The 23,859-nt window shown below is 39.6% G+C and overlaps 1 protein-coding gene and 2 long non-coding RNA genes across 3 annotated transcripts; 1 reads left to right on the top strand and 2 right to left on the bottom strand.

Moving 5' to 3' along the window:
• Positions 1 to 10,559: 10,559 nt before the first annotated feature.
• LOC133730043 (uncharacterized) lies at positions 10,560 to 11,340 on the bottom strand. The gene is made up of 3 exons (XR_009856577.1): positions 11,241 to 11,340; positions 10,988 to 11,060; positions 10,560 to 10,874 (listed from the first exon to the last, which is right to left on the bottom strand). It is a non-coding gene; the product is annotated as an uncharacterized LOC133730043 (long non-coding RNA).
• A 1,877-nt stretch (positions 11,341 to 13,217) lies between these two features.
• LOC133728236 (uncharacterized) lies at positions 13,218 to 14,867 on the bottom strand. Its single transcript, XR_009855694.1, has 3 exons — positions 14,241 to 14,867; positions 13,808 to 13,953; positions 13,218 to 13,347 (listed from the first exon to the last, which is right to left on the bottom strand). It is a non-coding gene; the product is annotated as an uncharacterized LOC133728236 (long non-coding RNA).
• Positions 14,868 to 22,232: 7,365 nt separating this feature from the next.
• Positions 22,233 to 23,321, top strand: LOC133731164 (F-box protein At2g26160-like). Its single transcript, XM_062158607.1, has one exon. The coding sequence runs from the start codon at positions 22,233 to 22,235 to the stop codon at positions 23,319 to 23,321; it is 1,089 nt and encodes a 362-aa protein (XP_062014591.1).
• The last annotated feature ends 538 nt before the right edge of the window (positions 23,322 to 23,859 follow it).

Genomic DNA, 23,859 nt, shown 5'->3' with positions numbered 1-23,859 from the left:
CGCCATTCAGCCTCCCTCATCCAATACGTATGCATGGTCCATTAAACCTATATAGGAGCAGCAAACTAACCATTCATCTGATCATATCAAATTAAAGCCATTACAAATGAAGAGGGTTAAGATTCGGATCACGTTCCTGGCGATTATTATTCTAGCCATGGGTAATTCGCCGGTGTGATCCGTTTCTTTTTGCCGTCGTGTTGGTTTGGTAGGTGTCTCGCGACATGGCTGATTCACCGCCAATTTGCCCGTGGTCCTTTTTGGATGACAGTGCAGCGCCGGTTTCTACGTCTGTAGTGGCCCAACCTGCAGTTCCCATCTCCAATTTGCTCCCCAATCTAGGTTCGAACCCCGAAGCTGTCAAAGTGGCGAGGCACTGTGCTGCAATGCACAATTGGAGCATTTCACATGCGTCGAAGGGGTTTATCTTGGGCCTAGGAAGCCTTTGGATTCCCCTTGACAAAGTCAAAAAAAAAAAAAGGGGGGGGGGGGGGGGGGGCAAAACTATAATCAGAATTTCAACGTGGTTTTCTAAATGCAAGCACATGCTTTTGGGAAGAGGTTGATGGTCCTTATTCTAGCGATGACTTGGGTCAGAAACTAAGCCTTGTTTGGTGTAATATTGGTGATTGGAAGCTGATTCCTATGGCGAAACCTCGCGAACATGATTGGAACTGAAGAATTCCACAACTTTGGAATACTGGTACATCTGGAGAATTGAAAACTGGCTAGTTTATGGTAAGATATATTTTCAATAATACAGAATTCAAATTAAGAAATTGTACAACTAAACTAGAGACGTGAGATTAGGCATTCCCGCTGGCATCCAACGAAGTTGTGTGAATACCATCTGACAATGATGAAGACACCCTGCTGAGACTGTCACCTATCACCATAGTTTAGAATCACTAAGCCAAACAGATGAATTTATAGAGTAAATCATATTAGAGCTTCCTCTAAGAGATTAAAAAGAGTCAAAAGACATAGCTTTTTACAATGTATACTTAGGAAGAAATTAAAATGGCTAATGATTTTCCTTTAAAGCTTCACTTGCTCCTCTTCTAGCTTTTCACTTTCCAAGCAATACTGTCCTCGACTCTTCACTCCTGTGCCTATAAAAGCAAATAACTACATACTAATTAACAATTTTTTTAATTACTTGCAGATATAGTTTTCAGAAATAAACATGTCTATCAATTATTGCAATAATAATGAGAAGACCTTAGCTTGTCTCCATTATTTAATGGAGGAATTTTGCATGTCCCTTACAGAAAAAAATTTCTATAATTTCACTATAGCTACTCAACCTCCATGTAGCTAGAATTTAAAGAGTCTGCAATATATACTTTATCTTCTTCCTCTGGTTCTGTGGTACTGCCTCTTCCTATTTTGCATCCCTTTCCGGTAGCGATTCGTAGCACCCTCATTTGTTGTTGGTAAGAGGCGATTTTCAAAGCACATAGTTGGTGAAATCCATATTGCTGATAATGTTGGTATTGAATGGTAACGGCAATGCATTTTTCGGTTTTCCAAGTTGAATGTACCATCGAGGAAGTATATTGAATTTGGATGACACTCTGGAAATTCTAAAGCAGAGACACAGATACACTGATTACGATCCAAAAACAAAGCATCATATCCGATACTCTCAATCTTTACGCATCTGAGTCTGTTTGAACCCAAAATAACATTTTTTCCCGATAAGGGGGGACTCGAAGAGAACCGGGCCAATATCGGTGGCCCAAGCTATTTATTTTCGATCAGCTCGGAATATATTGTTTAGAGGCTAAATAAAGCCTACTTGGAGGCCAAGCAAATCCGGATATTCATCGATTTACTATTAATTATCATATATTTGGTAGTTAATGGTGGTTTATTTGGTTGATTCCAAGATTGTGCAAAGAAAGAGCAATTGCGTGGCCCATGCAAATATTCATATATTTACATGCAATTAATGTGCAATGGTATATATGGAAGCATGCAATCATGCTTGATGGTGGTCAAAGAGGAATATATATGATGTATGTATGGTGGCTTATGCATGGTTCGATTCAATTAAGGAAGGTTCCCCATGCAATTAAACATGGCAAACATGCTGTCCTCCTCTACGCATAGTCAAGAGTATTCATGCAATTAAATAGCATGGTGGGCCATCACTCACTACCAATGAGGTGCAAGCGAGCAAGTATCCCATGCAATTATGCAATTAAGGTGGATGTGGAACTATTTGCTGCCAAGATATGTATATACTTCGCGAAGATCAAGTTAGCCATATATATATACATATACTGCCCATGCAATTAAGCTGAACGTCAACAAGAAGGTATAACTGCATGCCGCGAGCTACAGAGTCCTCGCGACGACATATTTGCAATTAATGCATATCCTACCGCATCCAAGAAGATTACGTCCAGGACTCTAAAAGGTAATTAACCTTGCCTAAAAGATTGCTACGACAGAGTCAATCTTTTATTGCTTGCGATAGATATCAAAACTATTAAGTGTTTTGATTTGATTCAAAGGCCAATAACTGTGGCCTAAAATATAGTATTTCATTCCTATTAGGGAAGAGAATCTACAGAGCCTATATATAGAGGCTAAAGACGACACAGCAAAGGACGAACAACTCTTCAACCAATCTCTACGATTGCCCAAGTCTCCCCGGAGCAGCCTCTCTTACCGGTGACCACACTCCAGTCCCAGTCTCTTCAAGAGCCGACTGTCAGTGCCACCAAACCAACCCGGCGACCGTGCTTCCAGTCCCAGTCTCCCCAGGAGACTACTGTTAGTGCTACTGCCACCGTTACTTCCAGCGAAGCAAGGGTAACGCCCTCGCAACCCAGCGAAGCTAGAGTCACGCTTTAGCAAAACCCGTGCTTCTCCAGACTTCCCGGTGATTGCTCTGCTCAACCTACAACGTTGGGTATCGATTCGGTGAACGCAAAGAGACCACAACCAAAGCCCTTACCAGTAAGGCAAAAAGTCATTTTCCGAAAGGCATAGAAAAGAACCTTGTGACGAGGTTGGTGCTCTCCTCGTCCACATCGTTTGAGAAGAAGTCAGGTCAAGGGACGCCCCGACGACTGCACCCCACGGTGCTGGCACGCTCGCGCATTCAAAAGAGACAGTTTGTACCAAACTGATTTTGGGAGCCAAACAGAGTCCATCATTAAAATCACTCAACAACTTGAAAACCTTGATGTGCGGATACACTGGTACCTTCCTAACCAGCAGTAGATCTCCCTTGGACGATTCCACAAGGTATGTTCTATTATCCTGAACATATAAAAATCTATAATCAAGGAGTACCTTTGTTCCTTTGGTACTAACATCAACCGAAAGAACTTCACCTCTGTCACTACAAACTAGAAACTTGCCTTGGTAATACATTGCATAAGAAAGTTCCATTCTACTATGATCTATGCGAGTCCAAGCATCTTGCCTGGCTTAAAATGGGCTAGTCTGATCAGTTTGGTGAAAGCGCAATGCATATACATTACCAGAGCTTCAAAATCATCAGGGCACAAAGAAGGGTCTGCAGACAATACAACATTCTTGATGTAATGGCCATGTGTTGTGCGTACTGGTGGAAGGGTAATTGTGCATCCGGTGAAAGGGTTTAAGAGGGTTACCTCCAAATTGGCATTTGCATAAGCCAACCAACCATGAGAAGAACCACAATCCTTAGTCAAATCGTAAATAGGGAAACCATTCAATTTCAGCTTAAACCTGCTAGTCTTGTCTGGTGTGCCACTACGCAAGGCAACACTTCTAGTACCGTTGTCATGTTGGTTTATAAGAATCATTAGAGGAGGCAGTTTGTGACATGATTCGAGTTTTGGCTGCATATTTTGGTGTAGAGCAATTGATCGCCAATGCTTGCAAACCACACCAAATCGGATATAGTCTTTGATTTGTATCAACCTTTCGAGAATCAAATCCCGAATGTCCCTTGGAAGCCATGCCCAACCTGAACCTTCCAAGGTTGATATTGCCTCTTCCACTGTCCTTGTTTTTGGTTTTTTGGTAATCATCTCTTCTCTCTTCCAGTTATAAGATGAAGCATCCATCAATATATAGAAATCCGATGAAAGCATGATCATGGTCTAAACCCTAGTCTTTAAAGATTATTGGGCCGGGTCCCGCGTCTCAATAAATCTCATGTGGATTAGCATTTCAAAAACTTCTATCCGGATTAGGTTTTGATCCTTTTTGCTTGCTTTGGAAGTCACTGAAATATTCAAATATAAATCATAGCTAGTGATCGATGTCTATGTCTAGTGAGGTTCAGGATGCAAGTGAAGTTAACGGTGTTCGTACAAGTAAGGCTAAGTGCACTAAAATTATATACTTTTCAACCCGGTGAGAAGTAATTCTTGAAATTTCTCAACAAAAAAAAAAAAAAGGTTTAAAACCATGATTTTTTATAGCACACAGTTTTTTGGCTGATATCGCAAGTTCTTTTATTCTCACTAAATTCCATTAACCTTTAAATCATGATTTTTAACGAATTTTAGAACTGACGTAACTCAAAATATCTCTACCTGATCGATTTTTATGATTTTTCAAAGTTGAAAAATAAAAAATGATTAAAAAAAATCGGGTCGAGATTTTTGTCGTTCGTCACTTGGACCAACTCGTAAAAGTCATGTTTTATCAATGGTAAGATTATGACATTTTTGAAAAAAAAGACGACAAACTATATTAAGTGATAACTGAGGGTTACATGGAGCCATGCAAAAGCATCGAAAGAAAACAATAAAGCATAAAAAGATGCACAGACACATCTATAATGAAGCAAAAACAATAAAAGATAATAAGATGCACAGACGCATCTAGAATGAAAGGTAACCACGATGTGACTTGATGCCAAACGACATCGCTGCACTGCATATGTCACGAGAGCAGTGTAAATGTAATAGTAACTGTAACCGTAACCGGTGATATGATCACCTAGGAGAGGTGATTCGCTCACCAAGAGTCCGAAAGTAACCGAGGGTGTCAAAAAATTGAAAATTAGCAAACGGACTCCTAAGAACCAGAACCAATACCAGATCAATAGGAGCAGCTGTCTCGGATCCAAGATCCGAATTTGTAAGCGACCCAGATCCAAATCTGGCCCGAGACCCAAATCAAGGCTGCCAACGCAGACTTGACAAGAGCCCAAGCCCATTTGAATCTGATTTGGGCACCCAAACACATGGGCACCCTAGCATCAGCTCCTCTTTGGACACCCGAACGTTTGTGCACCCTAGCCTGTAGCCGGCGAATGTCACCCGTGGAAGAACCCACAGCGCCACCCTTGTTAGCATTGAAGCCACCCTCAAGTGCAAGAGGTACAAGTTATAGAATAGGGGATTAAGTAAGGATGTCGAACCCACGAGGATTGGTAAATCCTTTCCTAGCTAGGGAAAACCTAAGGAAAAACTAGAAGAATATGCAAATGTACAATCACAAACAAATGCTCACAAGTGAACCAAAGTTCATGGTGAGTATGTGCAAGATGGTGTGTAGAGATTTGATTTTGATTTTGAGATTGGTTTCTATTCAAATTCAAACAATGCAAGCAAGTAATATAAACTAAGCTAAACTAAACAAGTTGTTATCAAATGGATGGGAGTTAGGGCATCGGGTTTCACCTTTTGCCTCCCTTGCAAGCATTAAAGCAATTGAATATGAATGATGCAAAGCTAATTGTCCAACTACCCTCTTAGCATCCGGATAGGACTACTAAGGCTTAAACCCCTTTCATTTTATTAACTCTAACCGGATAAGTCTAGAGCTAACTACCTAGAGACAAATTCAATTACCTGATAGGTCTCAATCCTTTGCCCCTAAATGCATAAAGCTTAGAGTTTAGGTAACCAAGCAAGCAAACCAATCCTATCTCTAGGTGATTTTAGCTCACTACCCTCACATGCACACATGGTGTGCTTTCATGCTCCCTTTTTGCCTAAAGGTAATCAATCTCTAGGAAAAACTTCATGTCATGGCAAACACATAACTCAAATTGATTAGGTCTAAGTAATGCATTCAACTATTGACTTAGCATGTGAGAATGACAACATGAATTTGCATCAATTTATAAACAAAAGCATCAATACAAGCAAGTTTGGCTAGGGCTTTCAACCCTAGCCCCAACTAGTTCACTACTCACACATAGTTAGATACATAAGCTTCAACATTCTATTAAACATCAAATACATAAAGAGATAGAGAGTAAAGGGTGACTATTGATGATGCCGGAAGATGTGGTGGAGATGGGTCTCCAAGAACATGATGTGGTGGTAGTCACGTCCTTCTCTTTGCTCCAAGCTCTTGATATTGGTAAGAATAGTGAAATTTGGGATCTCTAAGGTGAGTTGTGGTGTTGAGTGGTGGAGGAAATGGAGGTTGTAGTGGTGGAAATGAAGGGTATAGAGGTGGAGATGGTGTTTTTTGTGGTGGAAATGGTGGTTTCTTCCCTAGAGAGAAAATGGATCTTGGATAGGATGAAAATGATTGAATGGAGTCAAGAATGCTGAAGAATTGGTCTTTTGCCTCTCTTTGATCAGCTATGTGTGTCCTCTATGGTCCCAAAGTGTACAAGAGATGCTTTTACACCATTGTCCCCCAAATGGTCCCAAATTGGTAAGGTGACAAAAGGACAAGGTGAAGGGAGATATTTGAATTTCAAGTGATGGGAGATTCTCACCACCATGGTCCTCCTTTGCTGGAGAAAAGATCCTCCATGAGTGGCGGCTCGCCGGAAAAGTCGCCGGAAAGTTTGCCGGAAAAGTCGCCGGAAAAGTTTGCCTGAAAAATCGCCGGAAAAGTCGATTTGCAATTTTCTTCCAATCTCCGTGTCTTCTTCCCCTAGCTTCAAACCTCCGCATTTCAAGCCTCAAATAGTCATTTTATTCTCAATGCAAGGTTTCCTACAAATAAAAGGAAATGGATTAAAAAGGGCAAAATAGCATGGAAGACAAATCAATTTTCATAATTATGGGGCACAATTGCATAAGTTATTTGTGACTCAACAACCCTCACCAACCACAACCAGCCCCAGCACTCCTCGTCCAGTTGTGTCGCCACGCCACAGAGAGGAAAACCCCTCGCTGGGAGGACCTCGCACCACCGCTAGCCGTAGCACCCTGATCCTCGACACAACCTGAACCCAAAACGGGATCTTCCGTCCAAACGCCCAGCGCGCCGCAACCTTCAGCCACCAAGCAGTAGGTCTGGGATCCCAGATTTGGTTCGGGTCCCCCAAACCATAGTGCCACCACCGATACGACTGCAGCCCTGCTGGAGCCACTCCTAATCTGAATCCTGACCTCCAAGACAACATCGGGTCTCTAGATCCCAAACCTTCCAGTCGCCCGCAGCCACCAATCCTAGACGCGAAGCAGTCTGGGTGGAAGAGAAATTCATCGCCTCAAGACGGGTCAAGGACCTCGACTTCTTGGAGAAAAATAGAAAAAAAGGAAGAGGCGGCAAGGGCCGTTCTCGACAACTGCGACACCAAGGGAGGCGCCGGAAATTTACTCCATCGGAGATGGAGGAAGGTGCAGAATCGCCAACCCATGGGAGGCGTTCTCTTAGGGTTCAGGGTTTCGGTAAGATTATGACATGAGAGAATTTCAATACAAAAAAAAAAAATTGGGTGCAAATTAATTTGGCAATGCCATGAGTACCACTATAACACCTGCAAAATTCGACAGCACCAAATTCATACAAACTTTTGGTATACAATGCCAGATAACGTATCGAAAAGTCATATATATATATATATATATATATATATATATATATATATATATATATATATATATATATATATATATATGTTTTCAAATATGAAATTGGAACAACTCAATTTGATACTTTTGTCTTGTTATAAAACAATTTCTTTTGTGGAGACTTCTGGTATTATTTCAGAACATTCTCTCTATGCTTATTGTCATCTGGGATTCAGGTTCTACGTCCCCCTTTTGTATTCTGCTGTTTCGTTAATTAAGGCTTGAGGGCAGTCGCACCAGCCCATTTTCAAAAAAAAAAGAAAAAAAAAACAATTTCTTATGCAATTTAGCGGATGAATTAATGACAACAATTTTGAGTGTGAGCAACACTAATGCTATTGCAGTCGATTGACAAATGATGATAGAGATTCATCTGACATGCATATATATTTAGGGGCAATGAGGCCTAAGATTTGTGGCCTCAAATCCTAGGTGTCATGTCATGTAAGCAAATACAATTTTTTTTTTTAATTCCACATAATATATCTTGCCACATCATACTATTGCAACACCAACTTTACCCTTTTATATTTCCTTTTAGATGTTAGGGGGTGAATCAATTACATTAATGAATTTAATTAGGTGATGAAAAAAATATCAGCTATTAATTATGTATTGTTTAAGGATATCTCTATTTGTGTTTGGCCCAAACTCTAGGTTACTTGACCTAGTAGTAATAGGGTTAAATTAGAAGGATCTAGATTCATATTCAATGTACGATTACTTTCCTTATATGATTGAGATTCTATGCATTGTAATCCTCTATATAAAGAGGCCCCTATTATCAATGAGAATACACAGCAAATTCCTCTCAATTTCAGTTTCTCTAAAACACGTTATCAGCACGAAGCCCTAACCCTGAAACAAATAGCCAAACCCTGATTCAAGAAGCTAAAAACCTTGAATCCGAATACAAAACCTTGAAGCCTTTTCTGACTCCACCTCACACCTTGAAGAACTCGATTCCAGGAATCCAGAACCGGCGGCGTCACCCCAAGAACCGGCCGAAAACCTACCGAACCGGCCACCGGAAGCTCCATACAACTCGCAGCAAATATTCCACCGGTTCACCATCTTCCGGACCTCCAAATTCCACCAAATTTTGATAGCAGAAGCCCACTGATCTGAAGTTTCAGGAACCAGAAGAAAACGTTCAAAAACCGGCATAAAAATACGTGAACCGGCCATCTGCGTCTTGAACCGGCAGAAAAGAAGAAGAGAAGAAAAGAAAGAAAAAAAAGGGGAAAGGAAAAGAAGCCCAGAAGCCCAAGACCAAGCCCAAGGAAGAGGCCCACTGACGCAAGGCCCACCGCCACGTCAGCATCAGACCCCACTGCCACATCAGCACGGACCCATTGCCACGTCATCTCGGTCAGCAGTCAACGGTCAATAGTCAACAGTCAATGGTCAACGATCAACGATCGCCGGCCAGATTTCCGGCGACTTTTCTGGCCATTTTCCGGCCACTTTTCCAGTCAAATTTTCCGGCGACCTATTTCGAGGGACTTGCAACCTCCCTTCTTCTACTCCCATTTCTTCATCATAGGGGAGACCAAATTAAGCCGAACTGTGGGGGTTCGTGTTCACTCCAAGCTTAGAGCTTGTTGAGATCTCCAAACTTAGAGTTTGTAGAGAATTTATGATCGACCACTTACGTCATTGTTTCGATCTAATTCAATATCTCTTGGAATCGAATTTCTTGGAAGCGACTACGCTCGGAAATTCCTAATTTCTTGGAAGCAATTACGCTCAGAAATTTTATATGTTTTCGTGGTAGCCTATTGCGCTCCGAAACTAACCCTAATTTCTTGTTCTCTTTCAGGATGAGTAACCTGAACAAATTGGACTTTGCTCCATTGGGAACAATTGGCTTTGAATATCACAGGTGGGTTCGTGATATCCACCAGCATCTCAAGGCCGATGGAATCTTGAATACGATTCTCGAGCCTAGCCAGGACGTGCTAACTGTTGAGCAAACTCAAGCTTTGGAAGCAAATAGAGCAGCCTTAGAGGCAAATAAGGCGAAAGCCATCATCCTAATGACTCGTCATATGGATGATTCGCTCCAGTACGAGTGTATGAATGAAGAAGACCCCAGAAGGCTGTGGGTCTCACTCGAAGAAAGATTTGGCAACGTCCGTGACTCCCTGCTTCTTGACCTAGAAGTGAGATGGCCACTACACCAAAAATCGCATCAGACAACGGCAGAAAACCGATGTGGGATTTGGAGTCCCACCGTTGTAGAGTGAGCCGTTGTCTGATGAAAAATCAGACAACGGTGGAACACAGTTGTGTGATAAACACACAGACAACAGGTATGTGTTATAACTGTTGTGTGATAGCTCGGCAGATGGCTCGGCAAATGCGAAGCGCAGCTGCGCAGCAGTTGAGGCGCTGTCTTCAGACAACAGTGCCAGTTTTAAGTTGTTGTATGTTTAGCGTTTCAGACAACATTTTTTTATTTTGTCTGTTGTCTGATTGATCTTCAAACTTCAGTTCTTGGACTATATCTGTTGTGTGATAAACTTTAGGACAACAGAGTTCAATTGGTTCTGTTGTGTGATTAACTTTTAAGACAACAAAGTTCAATTAATTCTGTTGTCTGAGTATAAATCAGAAGACACTGATTCGTTAAAAACCGATGTGTGATATGATTGATTACAATGTGTTTTTGTCCCCTTTTTGACCATTTAGACAACAGGCAGTTATCATTATATCTAATCTGTTGTGTGATCATTTGAACATTCCATTCCTGAATTAGATTGTGCATTCATTTGGTCCATTTACCAAATGAACAGTACTCTATCAAATACAAACATTCCAAACCATCAAATGATTCATATAACCAATACTTTAAACTTCAAAAGCAAAAGGGGTGCATTTCCCAATCATTGAAACCAACATTTTACACAAGAAAAGCATTCTAGTGCATGCCCTAAACACAAGCAAATGAATGAAGTGAAAAGTCAAATAAATAGCTCGGTATTGATGTGCCTTGACCAGCTCTTTAGAGATCTGTGATCCACGATTGGGTTGAGATGATGAAGAGGACTTTGTCATGGTTGAAGTATTCTTGGAAGCAGCAGCATCAGCCTGCGTAGAATCAAACTAAGAAATAAGGAGAAAAAAGCAGAATGCAACACACAGGCAATGAGGTAAGAATAACATTGAACGATAGCATGTACCAGTCATCATATATTGATTACCCTGAATATCCGGTGAATGCCTCAAAGTAGCATGTACCAGACCAAATGCTATATTTTTGTAGAAGTAGCAAATCTGAAAAGCAAAATATTTCCATCAACAAGTGGATGAAGTTCAAAAAAGAAAACTAAGTAGACACATGCTCTCGTGTTCCTAAGCATGTGCAAGTATACAGCATACAACATACAAGCACAAGCAAGTGGCATTTTAACAAATCTGTGACAATAAAGTACTAGATGAGCATACTGATATTACCATCTGAGCAATCCTTTTATAGCACCAATGTCCATGGACAACCAAAAGTCTCTCCAAAAACTGAAACTGGGCAATAGCAAAGTCAATGGCCATCACAGCCTGCAAGCAATTACGAACTATCAATATGAGATTCACTGTAAAATGAGAAACTGGTTCTTGCTTCCACCACAGATACCTTGCTTCCCATTTAGACATGTAATACAAACATTATCACATGTAAGCTATTATATGTTATATAAATACAGACCCAGATGACCCTCCACCCACACACACACAGACAGACACACTATCTGTTCATAGTCAGGTAACAATTCCAACGAAGCACCACATGTCATTGTAGTATCTCTGTTACTAGGAGTACTAATGTGCCCGTAACTCCTAATATGGCTCCATTACATGCACTATTAACTGAACCTAGCTAGCCAATGAAAGACATAAAAAGTATAAAAGAACAATCAACTTTATGCAACTACTTGTTTACCTTTTCAAATATTATTAGGTTTTGGTCCACATTTATTAGAGTAAATAATTTTTTTGGCTCTTGTCCTCCATTATTGCAATCTTTTTAAATAAATAAAAACAATAAGAAATGATGTTACATGTGTATAAATTTTAAAAAGATTTAAAAAGAAGGGGGAAATGTAGCTTTATTATTATTCACGTTAGTGCTTTCTACTTAAATGGTTAGAGACAAATCCTATGTTGATTGCAGTTTCCATCTTATCCCCTGTCAACACCCAGATCTTGAGATCAGGTTGTGCAAGATTGTATATGCATTGGGGCATCTAAGAGAATAAAAAAAGGTACTAAGTTGCCGTAAATCAAAACGGCAGTTCCTTATTTACTACTGTAATAAGAAGCTTATCTTACCCTTTTTTGCAATTTGTCCTCCACAGCTGTAGCACCAACCATGATCAAGTCTTTTTCCATCTTCTCTGCTACTCGCTCGAGCATCACTTCCCTATCAGCCCCGATAGATGATTTTGCTTTTGAAATTCATTGTTCCAAGCAGAATACTCAGACTCCTCAAGCTTTTTATAAGCAAGCGTCAACGTACGCAACCCAGCTTCTCCATATTCATTCAAATGCTTGGTACTAGCTTCCTCATAAATTCTTCCATTCTTTGACAGTCAATCGAAAATGATGCTGTGGATGTAGATAAAGGAATGACTTATGGGAGTTAAAGGGAATAAGATTAATAAAGATAAAAAAGATCAAAAATCCATGCTTTCCTCTCCCCCTAGCCCTGTTTAGGATGCTTTGGGGGGGAGGGGATGAAATATTGCAGAGTCAGAGTCCAAAGAAATGTTTGTTATATCTAGATATCAACTAGGCAAAAAATTGTTAAACCCAGAACACAAAAAGAACTTTCAAGCTCAAAAACCAATCTCTAGTACAAAACACCCAGATCTTACACACACTGAATACAAAGCAACAGAAAATGCATACAAACTGGGGAAACAGAAATACTAAAAGCTAAGAAGAGCCTAAGAAGATTGAACAGAAACACAAAGAACACAAACCATTGATAAGCATTAAAACATGAACAAAGAAAAAAATATAAAGAAGAGCCTAGTCTGTGCTTGAATCATTTGATATAAAGAATACAAACCAATCATTTGGATCAACCTGTTAGAACTTAGAACATAATGAATTATCATTTAATTACATTCTTCACAAATTACATTTGTGTAATTTAATCCCTATCCAAAATCCTATACTATATCAGCTCAACAATAGAAACTCTTTCAACAAATTTAAAGGCAACCAATTTGTATTAGTACATAAAGTGTGATCATTACTCTAACTATAACAAATAGCACATCAATTATGTGTCACAAATAGTCCAAGCTCACTTGACTAAGAGAATGAAAATATGAAGGCTGACCTATCTTAAAACCATTATATTCAATGGTTGAATCATCTGGTCTTGCATTTTCTTTACTATAGAAGTCCATAGTGTACAACATGCCCGAATATCCACCCTGTTTAACACCAATTCCCAGGCATAGATCCTCATTATGTTTGGATCTCATCTTATTGAAGTGCTTTGATGCATTCTCTGTGAGTGAAATTGCAGGTGCAATGTCGTCGGATGTCTAGGCAGCTGAAACACAAATGGGGATTAGCATTGAGCAGGCCATAATCAAATAAATGATATGAAAACGAAATGAAATTCACATTTGCTTTGCATAATGTGTTTCAAACTATTATAGACAATTTAGATCCAGCTAAATATTATCCGAAATTCTTAATTCGAACATCGTAATAAATAATTCACATCCAAACTAAATTCATGCAGCATTTATATGACGAATTTATGCTTCTAATTGAAAAAGCAAAGGCCTTTTGTTGTGGAGACCTAACAAATTTCAATTACAGCGAACAATTGGAAATCAAAACCAAATTATAGCAAACTAATTATAGAAACAAAAAAGAGCGCAGCTCACTGGAAGTTGAATTGAATGGGTATTCCATGGCTGATAGTAGTGGATGAAAATCAGAAAGAAATTGAATTCCGAGCTGAAGAGGAAACGAAGCAGAGAGGAGAGGCAGTGCGTAATTACCATATGCAGAGATCATCATAACCAGAACCAATTCTTGGCAGTAGGCCCGGAACCATAACCTGTTTCCTTTCCCTTTCAGGACATGCAACCAAAGCCAATAACTCAGAGCTGAATCAAAACAATCGCAGCCATTACCAAGCACAATCCTGCAAATCCCAAATAGCCCAAAAAATGAAATCAGAAAAGCATGCCAACAAAACATTAAAGAAGTCATAAATTGTCAAATACCAAAAGCCAAAAAACCAAATTTCTTTCCACCAGAGAATGAGAAGACCAACAAAAAAATCTTCATGTACGATCGAGCAAACAATCCTAGCCCCCCTCTCTTTTCTACACAGATCGAGCAAACAACTGAAAACAAACAAACACCTCTCTATCTCTCTCTCAGCAAAATAACGAAGACCAAATCTAGAGAAGGAGAAAAGGGAATTACCTTCGTGATGATGTTGCTCAGAATCAAAACTTCGAGCTTCTTCCTTTTTGGTTTGCAGGTGAGGGGAGATGAGAGAGGAAATGGGTTGGCTTCGGAGAGATAGACATGAACAAGAAGAGGGATCGAAATCTTAATCGATGAGTGCAATCGAACCCTAATCTAGATGTGTTTGATAACAGAAGGTGTTTTGATGAGAGATTGATGGTTTTTGATGATGTTGAGAATAATCCCATTCATATCGAGGTACAGATTGTCATACTCGCCGTTAGGATTTGGCTTACTGGTGTGGACCGGAATCGAAACGTCGCCGATTACAACCGGTTCTTCTTCTACCACATCGACGACGACGAGTGGATACTTCTCCGCTAGCCATCTGTAGAAAGCTGGAACTCCCATTGCCGATCGCGCTAAGCTCCGAGCCCAGCAGATCTCTCTGTTTCTCTATCGGAAAAGGCAGAGCGAAATCGGAGGTCGAATCAAAACCCTAAGCTGAGACTGAAACTCTGAATTGAATAGGAGAAGGAACAAACCGCGCGCCGAGCGTGATTTTGTTTGGCAACTTAGCAAAATGGTTGAGAGCTGCTCGATGAGGAGAGGAAACGGCTGTTTTGATAAAGTCTTGACGGGGAGACAACAAATCCAATAAACCTAGCTAGCTAATTAAGTTGTCAAAGGCGGGCTTTTAATTTTTGCTTTATGAATTAGACAACATAAAGACGAAGTTTTGTTGTCTGATTTTGAACAACTTAAACCTCAGCTAAGGTTTCAAAGAGGGAAAAGTTCCCGCTATAATATCGACCAAAGTAACATGCTAGGCAATGGTCATTTACACAACGGATACAACTCATTTGGTTGTGTGATTATCAATCTGGTGCTATATTTCAATCAAAACTTAGAGGTTTTTGGGCGGCTCGAGTGCCATTTTGGGCCAAATAAAGGCACATCCAAATATTTCCCACTTCATCACACAACAAAAAGTAAAAAACCGTTGTATCATGTTTTGCATGCTACTCTCATACAATAGATATAACTATACTGTTGTACGATGTAGTACCAATTTGGAGCCAAATTTGAGTCGATCTGGGAGGGAAATCTGCCGCTATTTTTTTTTATGATTCAGACAACAGATTATTCTTGTAACCGTTGTGCAATGACCTTCTAAACAAAAACTTCAGAATTTAAACAAAAACTTCAGAATTTTAACCACCTTATACAACGTAAGTTTACTAAACATGTTGTGTGATTCACTTTTCTTCATCACACAACACATTTTTTTTTTTCGTTGTGCAAAAAGTGTTGTGTGTTAACGTTTTTGGTGTAGTGGGCATAGCCTCCGCTTCTGTGTTTTCAAGTCAGTTCTTGACTACAACTCAGAAGCACTTCGCATTAAATCCTTAATGGAATTCTGTGGTAAAAAGATCACAGATGCGATGTTGATTGAGAAGACTCTCTCTACCTTCACCGTCTCTGCATTGATGGTTGCTAAGAACTATCGAATCGATGTTACTGCAGGACGGATCACAAGGTTTCATGAGCTCATTGGAGCTATGAATGTCGCTAAAAAGCATGACAACATCCTTGTGAAGAACTATAATTCGAGATCCGTGGAAATAGAGCATATTCCGGAATCCAATTATAGTCGCGCCTCTAAGAGAAGGCGCCAAGAGCGAAACTCTAACCTTAGGGATACTTCTGGATGTTCTGGTCCATATAATCGCTCTACTTGGGAAGGTAACCGCCAATACAGGTGAACACGGAACCGAAGAGGTCAACGTGGAAAGAGAGAGGGAGGCAACGCCTCTGGCCATGTTGGTGGCGCCACCAACACTAAGAGCCATCTAAATGACGCTTTCAAAGCGCCTCAATCAATGGAGTTTGAGCAAAGAGATGTATGTTCTCGATGTGGAGTGTCTGATCATTAGGCACACATTTGTAGAGCTCGTGAAGAAATTGTCACCGCCTACAAAGCATATTATGAAGAGAAGCTCACTATGTGGAACAAGAAGATCAAGAAGATGTTCTAGAATGAAGGGTTGAAGACTACAAATATGGCTGGGATCGATAGATCGCCAATTCTGTTTCAGTCTTTATTTTTCCAAGAGATGTAATAGGGAATTGCCATATACTTTGTAGTAAATGCCATTGGTTTAGTTTTTCTTCACATAGGCTCATCCAAAATGAGTGTGATGTCTAGGAAGGTTTTGAGATAAGTGGTACTTAAGCGAGCTTTGCTCCACCGACATCTCTCTACTCACCTGGTCATATTTATTTTGGAGTTACCGAAAGAAGTCAAACGACTACCTTTGTTTTGCATTAGCTAGCATTTGGATTAGATTCTCCTAATGGTTAAGAGACAATGATGTACTCCGTTGGCTTATGAATAAAATTTCGAGTTCTTTTCATTATGACTCAATTTTGATTCTGAGCATATTACTTTGTGACTACGATGGCTGGGCCATCAATATTAATTCGAGGACATGGAATAGCCCAAGTTCCCATTGCCAAATGGCACCTTGATTACTGTCACAGAAACTTTCTACGCTCTTAGGACAAATTGCCCTATGAATAGCCAACGGATTCCATGCGAAAACGCATGTAGAGAACAGAGATGAGTTCCTTTGTAATACCTCTAACGATTGCGAACAAAGGCGCATCTTAGAGACGTTTATGTGTCTCTCTAGTGGACTCTATGTCACTATTCGAGCTATTAAATCCAATAAAGTTATGAGAGAAGATCTCTTGGATTTAGACACATATTGGCTTTGTCACGACAGGATAGGTCATCCTGGTCATGATATGATGATCCGTCTACTAAAGACTTCACACGGACATCCATCCTTTTGAGCAAAATGAAGCAAGAATCTGATGACGCCATAAAAAGCGCCAACCATGAGCATAACGCCATGGTTGTTCCTCCTTGTGGCCATGACGCCATACATGCTAATTTCCATGGCTCCAACGCCATGATGGGAGATGTAGTCACACATTTTTCTTCTAATAGCGCTACAGACGCTCAGGCCCAACCAAAATCCTCATTGGTTGCTTCTAAGGCCTCTCGCTCATTTTGCAAAGCCAGTTCCTTCGGAAAATTAGGACTGAGACCGTCCTACGCAAAGGATATGACAATACTCATTCTGTTCTTACATCAAATCCATGGGGATTCTATGGACTGATTCAACCAACTTGCAGACGTTTAAATATCTCATGATGTTGGTTGACACGCAAACACGCTGGTCACGTGTCGTGCCATTGTCCACTTTTAATGCTGCTTATGCTACACTCCTAGCACATATCATATGACAACGGGCTCACTCCCCGAATCATCATATTCAGTCAATTGGATTTGACTATGCTGGAGAGTTTACATCAAAGACTTTCGATGGTTATTGCATTGGGATTGATGTTGGACATCATATTCCCATGTACACACCCAATTGGTCTCGCGGAAACGACTACGATGATAGTCCGGACATTGGTAATGCGCACCACTCTCCTTATATCCGCTTGAGGTGATGCAATATCGCATGCAGCTATGCTAATTCGTCTATGACCTACCGCCACTCAATGTACCTCTGCTTTACAGCTAGTGACTGGGTACAAGTATTTTGTACTTACGCACATTTGAGTGAGCTATTTATGTGCCCATTGCGCCGCCACAGCGTACTATGATAGGTCCTTACAGACGAATGGGCAACTCGGTTGGATTTGAGACTCCTACAATCGTCCGCCACTTAATGCCCTTGCAAGGCGATCTCCTCACCGCTAGATTTGCGGATGTCACTTTGATGAAACAGTCTTCCTGTCGTTAAGGGGAGATAAGAACACATATGTTCAACAGGAACGACAAGAATTGTCGTGATCTGTCCCCACTATGTCTCATCTTGATCCCTATTAAAGTGACGAGATCACACAAATATGCTGCAAACATGCCTGCAAGGAAGGACGTCCCTACGAGAGGATGTAGCGCCACCCTACACGGAGGTAGGCATGGCGCTAACGCCAAAGAGAGTGGCACTCTGGTGTTACAGGTCATGGCCCCAACTAGGATGCATGGGAGGCCCGTGGGTTCGAAGGATACCTTGGCACAAACCAATCCTTGGATCATCGACACTCAAAATCCGTCTCATAAGTATCTTCCGGGTTATGGTTATCGTTGGGGGACGCCTCAACGTCAGAACCTATTCCTGAGAATATAGAGCTATATGAAACTTACACTAGTGTACATGAGACGTGGGATAGAAACTCCATCATAATTGATGATTTCGTTGCGCATGAGTTTGTTGAGTCTGATGATATCGAACCACGCTCCGTTGATGAATGAATGCCAACGTAGAGAAATTTGGCCTAAATGAAAAAGATGCGATCTAGGTTAAGATGGATTCTCTAACGAAGAGGAAGGTTTTCGAGCTAGTGATGCCAACACCTCCTAACATAAAACCTATTGACTAATGGGTCTTCGTTAGAAAGCGTGATGAGAAAAAAGAGATGGCAATCTCGCCTTATGGCGCAAGGCTTCTCACAAAACGCCCTGGAATCGACTACGATGAGACATATTCTCTCGTAATGGATGTCATTGCACTCCACTACCTTGTCAGTTTGGTAGTTTCCGAATAACTGAACATGCAGCTTACAAAAGTGGTCACTACGTATCTCTATGGGGATCTAGATACGGAATATACATGAAGGTTCATGGTGAACTTCATCTACCCAAGTCAAGTGGCTCTAGACCACGGAGCGCGTTTACAATAAGATTGAAACACTCACTAAAATGACTACTTGATTGGGAAGGGATATGCCCACGCGTTTCCATATCAAGTTTCGGATTCTATCGCGGTTCATGTTGGACATGATCTTCATTAGAAGCCCTTAAAAGAGTTAAGGGAAACCGCTGAACACTTGAAATCTGAGTTTGAGATGAAGGATATTGGGAGAACACGATTATGTCTCGGTTTGGAACTTGAACATCGTGTTGATAAATGCTTAGGCATTTTGACAAGGTCAAACCTTCAAGCACCCCCATGATCGTTCGTAGTCTTGATCCTGGAAAGGATCCTCTTCGTTCGAAGGATGATAATGAAGATGTGCTAGAGGCAGGAGTGCCTTACTTGAGTACAATAAGCGCATTATTGTACTTAGCTAATGCACAAGACCGGACATCTCGTTTGCAATGAACTTGTTAGCTAGACATAGTTTTGCGCCAACGCGACGCCATTGGATTGGTGTAAAAGATATTTTTCAGTACTTGAGATGTACGATTAATTTGGCCTTGTTCTATCCCTACAAAAAGACGATGGATTCAGACCCATCACACACCAGAAACGCCGCCAACGCTGGCCTGCGTTCTCTATCCCCTCCCCAAAATGACATAAGTGTTTTGGAAGGTTTTGCTGATATTGGGTATCTCTCTGACCCACACAAAGGTCATTCCCAATCCGGTTAAGTGTTCACCATGGGAAAAGACCGTGACATCTTGGAGGTCTACAGAATAGATCCTAGTCGCTATATCTTCGAACAATGAAGAGATCATTGCTCTTCATGAAGTGGTTCGTGAATGTATATGGATTGGATCCATAATTACGCATGTTCGAACAATTGTGGTTTGAAGTCTACCACAGATGAGCCTACGAGCATTTAGGATAATTCTGCTTGTTTTGAACAAATGAGGCAAGGCTACATCAAAAGCGATAACACCAAGCATAATCAGCAACAACAGACTCTCCTCGAGATCAAAGTGAACTAGGATCAATTTGAGGACAGTGAGACAAACTTGTTTACTAAGTCATTGCCCAAATCCACGTTCGAGAAACATGTGGCAAGAATTGGCTTGCGGAAATTATCTGAACTCCCATGATCGTAGTCATCAGGGGGAGGCGCAGACATCAGGGGGAGATGTCTACATGTTCACCTCGAAACGTGAAGGGTGTGTTGTGCTCTTTTTCCCCTTCGACCGAGGTTATTTTTGTCCCACTGGGTTTTTGTTACTCGGCAAGGTTTTTAACGAGGCAACGAGAGAAGCACCGCGTTTGGACAACACAAGGGGGAGTGTTTAAGGATATCTCTATTTGTGTTTGGCCCAAACTGTAGGTTACTTGACCTAGTTGTAATAGGGTTAAATTAGAAGGATCTAGATTCCTATTCAATGTACGATTACTTTCCTTGTATGATTGAGATTCTATGCATTGTAATCCTCTATATAAATAGGCCCCTATTATCAATGAGAATACACAGCAAATTCCTCTTAATTTCAGTTTCTCTAAAACATGTACTAATTTAAGAGATATGTCTACAAATTATTTGACCAATATTTTTCTTCATTTAATTAAATTCTTTCCCATAATTTTTCTTTCCAAATAGCATTAATATATTGAATTAGGTGTCAAGAAATAGGCATTAAATTTTCTTTCCAAATATTGATTAATTTAATTCAAAAAAATAGCATTAGTAAATTGAATTTGGAAAATACGTGGTCTAAATTAAGAGGTAAGAAAAAATTTCATGTTAGTACCAGTCATTAATTACCATCTACAATCTAAATATTAGGGAAAAAACAAACAAAAAATAATAAACTCAATTTCAATGTTTAAACCCTAGCTACATAAAGAGAAAAAAATGAACAAAAGAATATATAATAATCATATGAATATGTATTTTTCACATTATATTTTCAAAATTTGCAGGAACCCATTGAATTTATATACATGTGTTATGCAAAGTTCGAATGTATGTGCAAATCTATTGACTGAATTACATGAAATTTTTTCTATTCTTAATTGAAGAAAAAAAAAATTGTTGTTTAAATTGAAGAATGAGTGTAATGAAAAGGAAAAATGAAAAAAAAAAACTAAAATATTTTTTTTTAGAAAAAAACCAAACTAATTTAGGGTCATTAGATTTTGAAAGGATAAAATGGTCTTTTTCTCAAGAATTACATAACATGATTTGACAAATAAGTGACGTGTATAGGTGACATGGCATGACACCTAAGATTGAGGCCATAAATCTTAGGCCTCATTGAGGCCAAAAATCATTTTCCATAAATTAACTACACTAATTCAATTTGGAAACAATTATGACTCTTTGTAAATTATGAGTATACAACAGTGAATCAACTTAATTCATATGCTCCTACTGTCCTACAGCATAAAATCACGTACAGCGTAAACCAATATGCTTGACAAAGAACAAATACAAAAGAACTATAAAGGTGAAAAGTGTAAACGCAGCTAACTTTAGGTCCTAATGTAAGAGAAACAGCATCAGCAAAGGTTATTGAAATTAATAGAAGAAAATTAAATAAAATGGTGCTAGCTAGTGATGGCTTTATTGGACTATGAATTATATTGTTGACCTTTAGAGTTCAAAAAAAATTCCGGAAATTAGACTTTCCAAAAAAAATAATAATAATAATTAGACGTGGCAAATTTATTAGAAGCGGACCAATTAATAACTCTTTTTTTTATATATTTGATTTCCATAAAAAAATAAAAATAAAAATAAAAACATTTCATTGAAAGGGATCAATAAGAAAAAGATGAAGAGAATTGTAATAGTCCAATACCATTTGGTTTAGTGGCACCTTCATAAGTGGGAGGTTGTGAGATTGACTCACAAACTTGTAATATTTGAGTTGAAAATCTTAATACAGTAACACTAGGCATTAATAGTTATTAATAGTAGGCATTAATAGTTATTAATAGTTTTGATATCAGCCCGAAGCTAGGGAAATCATGGCGGCTTCTTTTTCCTAATTATTTTCTAAAAGCAAATTATTTTGCCTTAACGGAGTTTATATAGGAGAGAATTCCTAATCCTATCGTTTTAGGGGTTTGTAACTTTGTACGCGATTAGGGTTTATTTAGAGTACAAAAAGAAGCCGCGGCCTCCTAATTCCTCAAAAAACCGTCGATGAAATCCAAAGCCAATAATCCTAATTTCTAGAGTTCTTTAACAGTTCTGTACGTCATATATACTTTACGGTTTAGCCAAAGCGTTATGGGGAAGAATGGAACTAAAAGACCAAAAAAATTTCTTCACGGTTGGGGTTCGTTTCCAAGTGAGCTTCTTGATTCGATACTTGAAAGATTGACATCCATCTTCGACTACATCCAGTTCAGTTTCGTTTGCAAGCATTGGCGAAGGGTTGCCTTAAATCAGAAGGAGCAGCGCCTCAAATCTTGTCACAAACAGCTAATTCCTTTGTTGCTGTTGATTCCAACCAAGAACAGCAACCAAAGACGTGTCTTGTACAGTGTCACACAAGGTAAGGTTGTTCGTAGCTTTAATGTTCCTAATCATCATGACGACGATAAGTGGTTGTGTGGTTCTTCCCATGGTTGGTTGGCTTATGCCGACGGCAATTTCCTAGTAACCCTAGTAAACCCTTTCACCAGAGGCACCATTAGGCTTCCACAAGTCATGGAAGTTGGGAAGTACAGACCTAAATGCTACTCGTTTGACATTAGTAAAGTTGTATTGTCTGCCAACCCTTGTTTGTTTCCTAAAGATTATGAAGTTCTTGTTATCTTTGAGGATGATGATGGGGTGATCAAGGAACTAGCCCATTTTAAGTCCGGGGACAATGCCTGGACTCGCTCCGATAATCAAATGATCGATGGACTTGATATCCTTGATGTAATTTATTACAAAGGCCGGTTTGTAGCTCTAACTAGTTTGGATACCGATTCTGATCCCGGCCATGACGTTAACAAGTTTCATCCAAGCATAAAGTTCCTATCACACCCAGAAGAAGCTTGTAATAAGTCAACATATCTTGTGAAATCGACCTGGGAGGATCTATTGCTCGTAAATATAAATAATTCTTCCAGCATCAAGATTTTCAAGCAGGGTAGTTCGTATGGCGAATGGGTAGAGATAGAGAGTATTGGAACTGATACTTTGTTTCTGGATAACATGCAATCAATGTGTGTTTCCGCTTCATACTCGGGGTGTCATCCAAATTCGATATACTTCATGGAATGCGTTGTCAACTTAAATACAAGAAAAGAGACCAGGCATGACGAGTTACCAGAGCGGACACGACCAATAACATGGATTGCACCCACTGCGGCATTTTCCATATGATTGAACAATAGTTTTAAGCTCTACTCTCGCGTGTAACGGTCCTTTTAAAAGTATTTTGCATATAACATATTTGGAAGATGATAAATAGGGCAATGATATAGGGCCTCAATGAGGCCTAAGATTTGTGGCCTCAAATCCTAGGTGTCATGTCATGTAAGCAAATACAATTTTTTTTTTAATTCCACATAATATATATTGCCACATCATACTATTGCAACACCAACTTTACCATTTTATATTTCCTTTTAGATGTTAGGGGGTAAATCAATTACATTAATGAATTTAATTAGGTGATGAAAAAAATATCAGCTATTAATTATGTACTAATTTAAGAGATATGTCTACAAATTATTTGACCAATATTTTTCTTCATTTAATTAAATTCTTTCCCATAATTTTTCTTTCCAAATAGCATTAATATATTGAATTAGGTGTCAAGAAATAGGCATTAAATTTTCTTTCCAAATATTGATTAATTTCATCCAAAAAAATAGCATTAGTAAATTGAATTTGGAAAATACGCGGTCTAAATTAAGAG

This window comes from Rosa rugosa, chromosome 2 (assembly GCF_958449725.1).
Source record: "Rosa rugosa chromosome 2, drRosRugo1.1, whole genome shotgun sequence".
In the NCBI taxonomy this organism is placed as follows: domain Eukaryota; kingdom Viridiplantae; phylum Streptophyta; class Magnoliopsida; order Rosales; family Rosaceae; genus Rosa; species Rosa rugosa.
The sequence above is the reverse complement of the archived record's forward strand: the minus strand, read 5'-3'. Positions and strand labels throughout refer to the sequence as shown.

Bases quoted from the DNA above. Each gene is read 5' to 3' on its own strand.
- LOC133731164 (XM_062158607.1), top strand. From the start codon at position 22,233: ATGGGGAAGAATGGAACTAAAAGACCAAAAAAATTTCTTCACGGTTGG.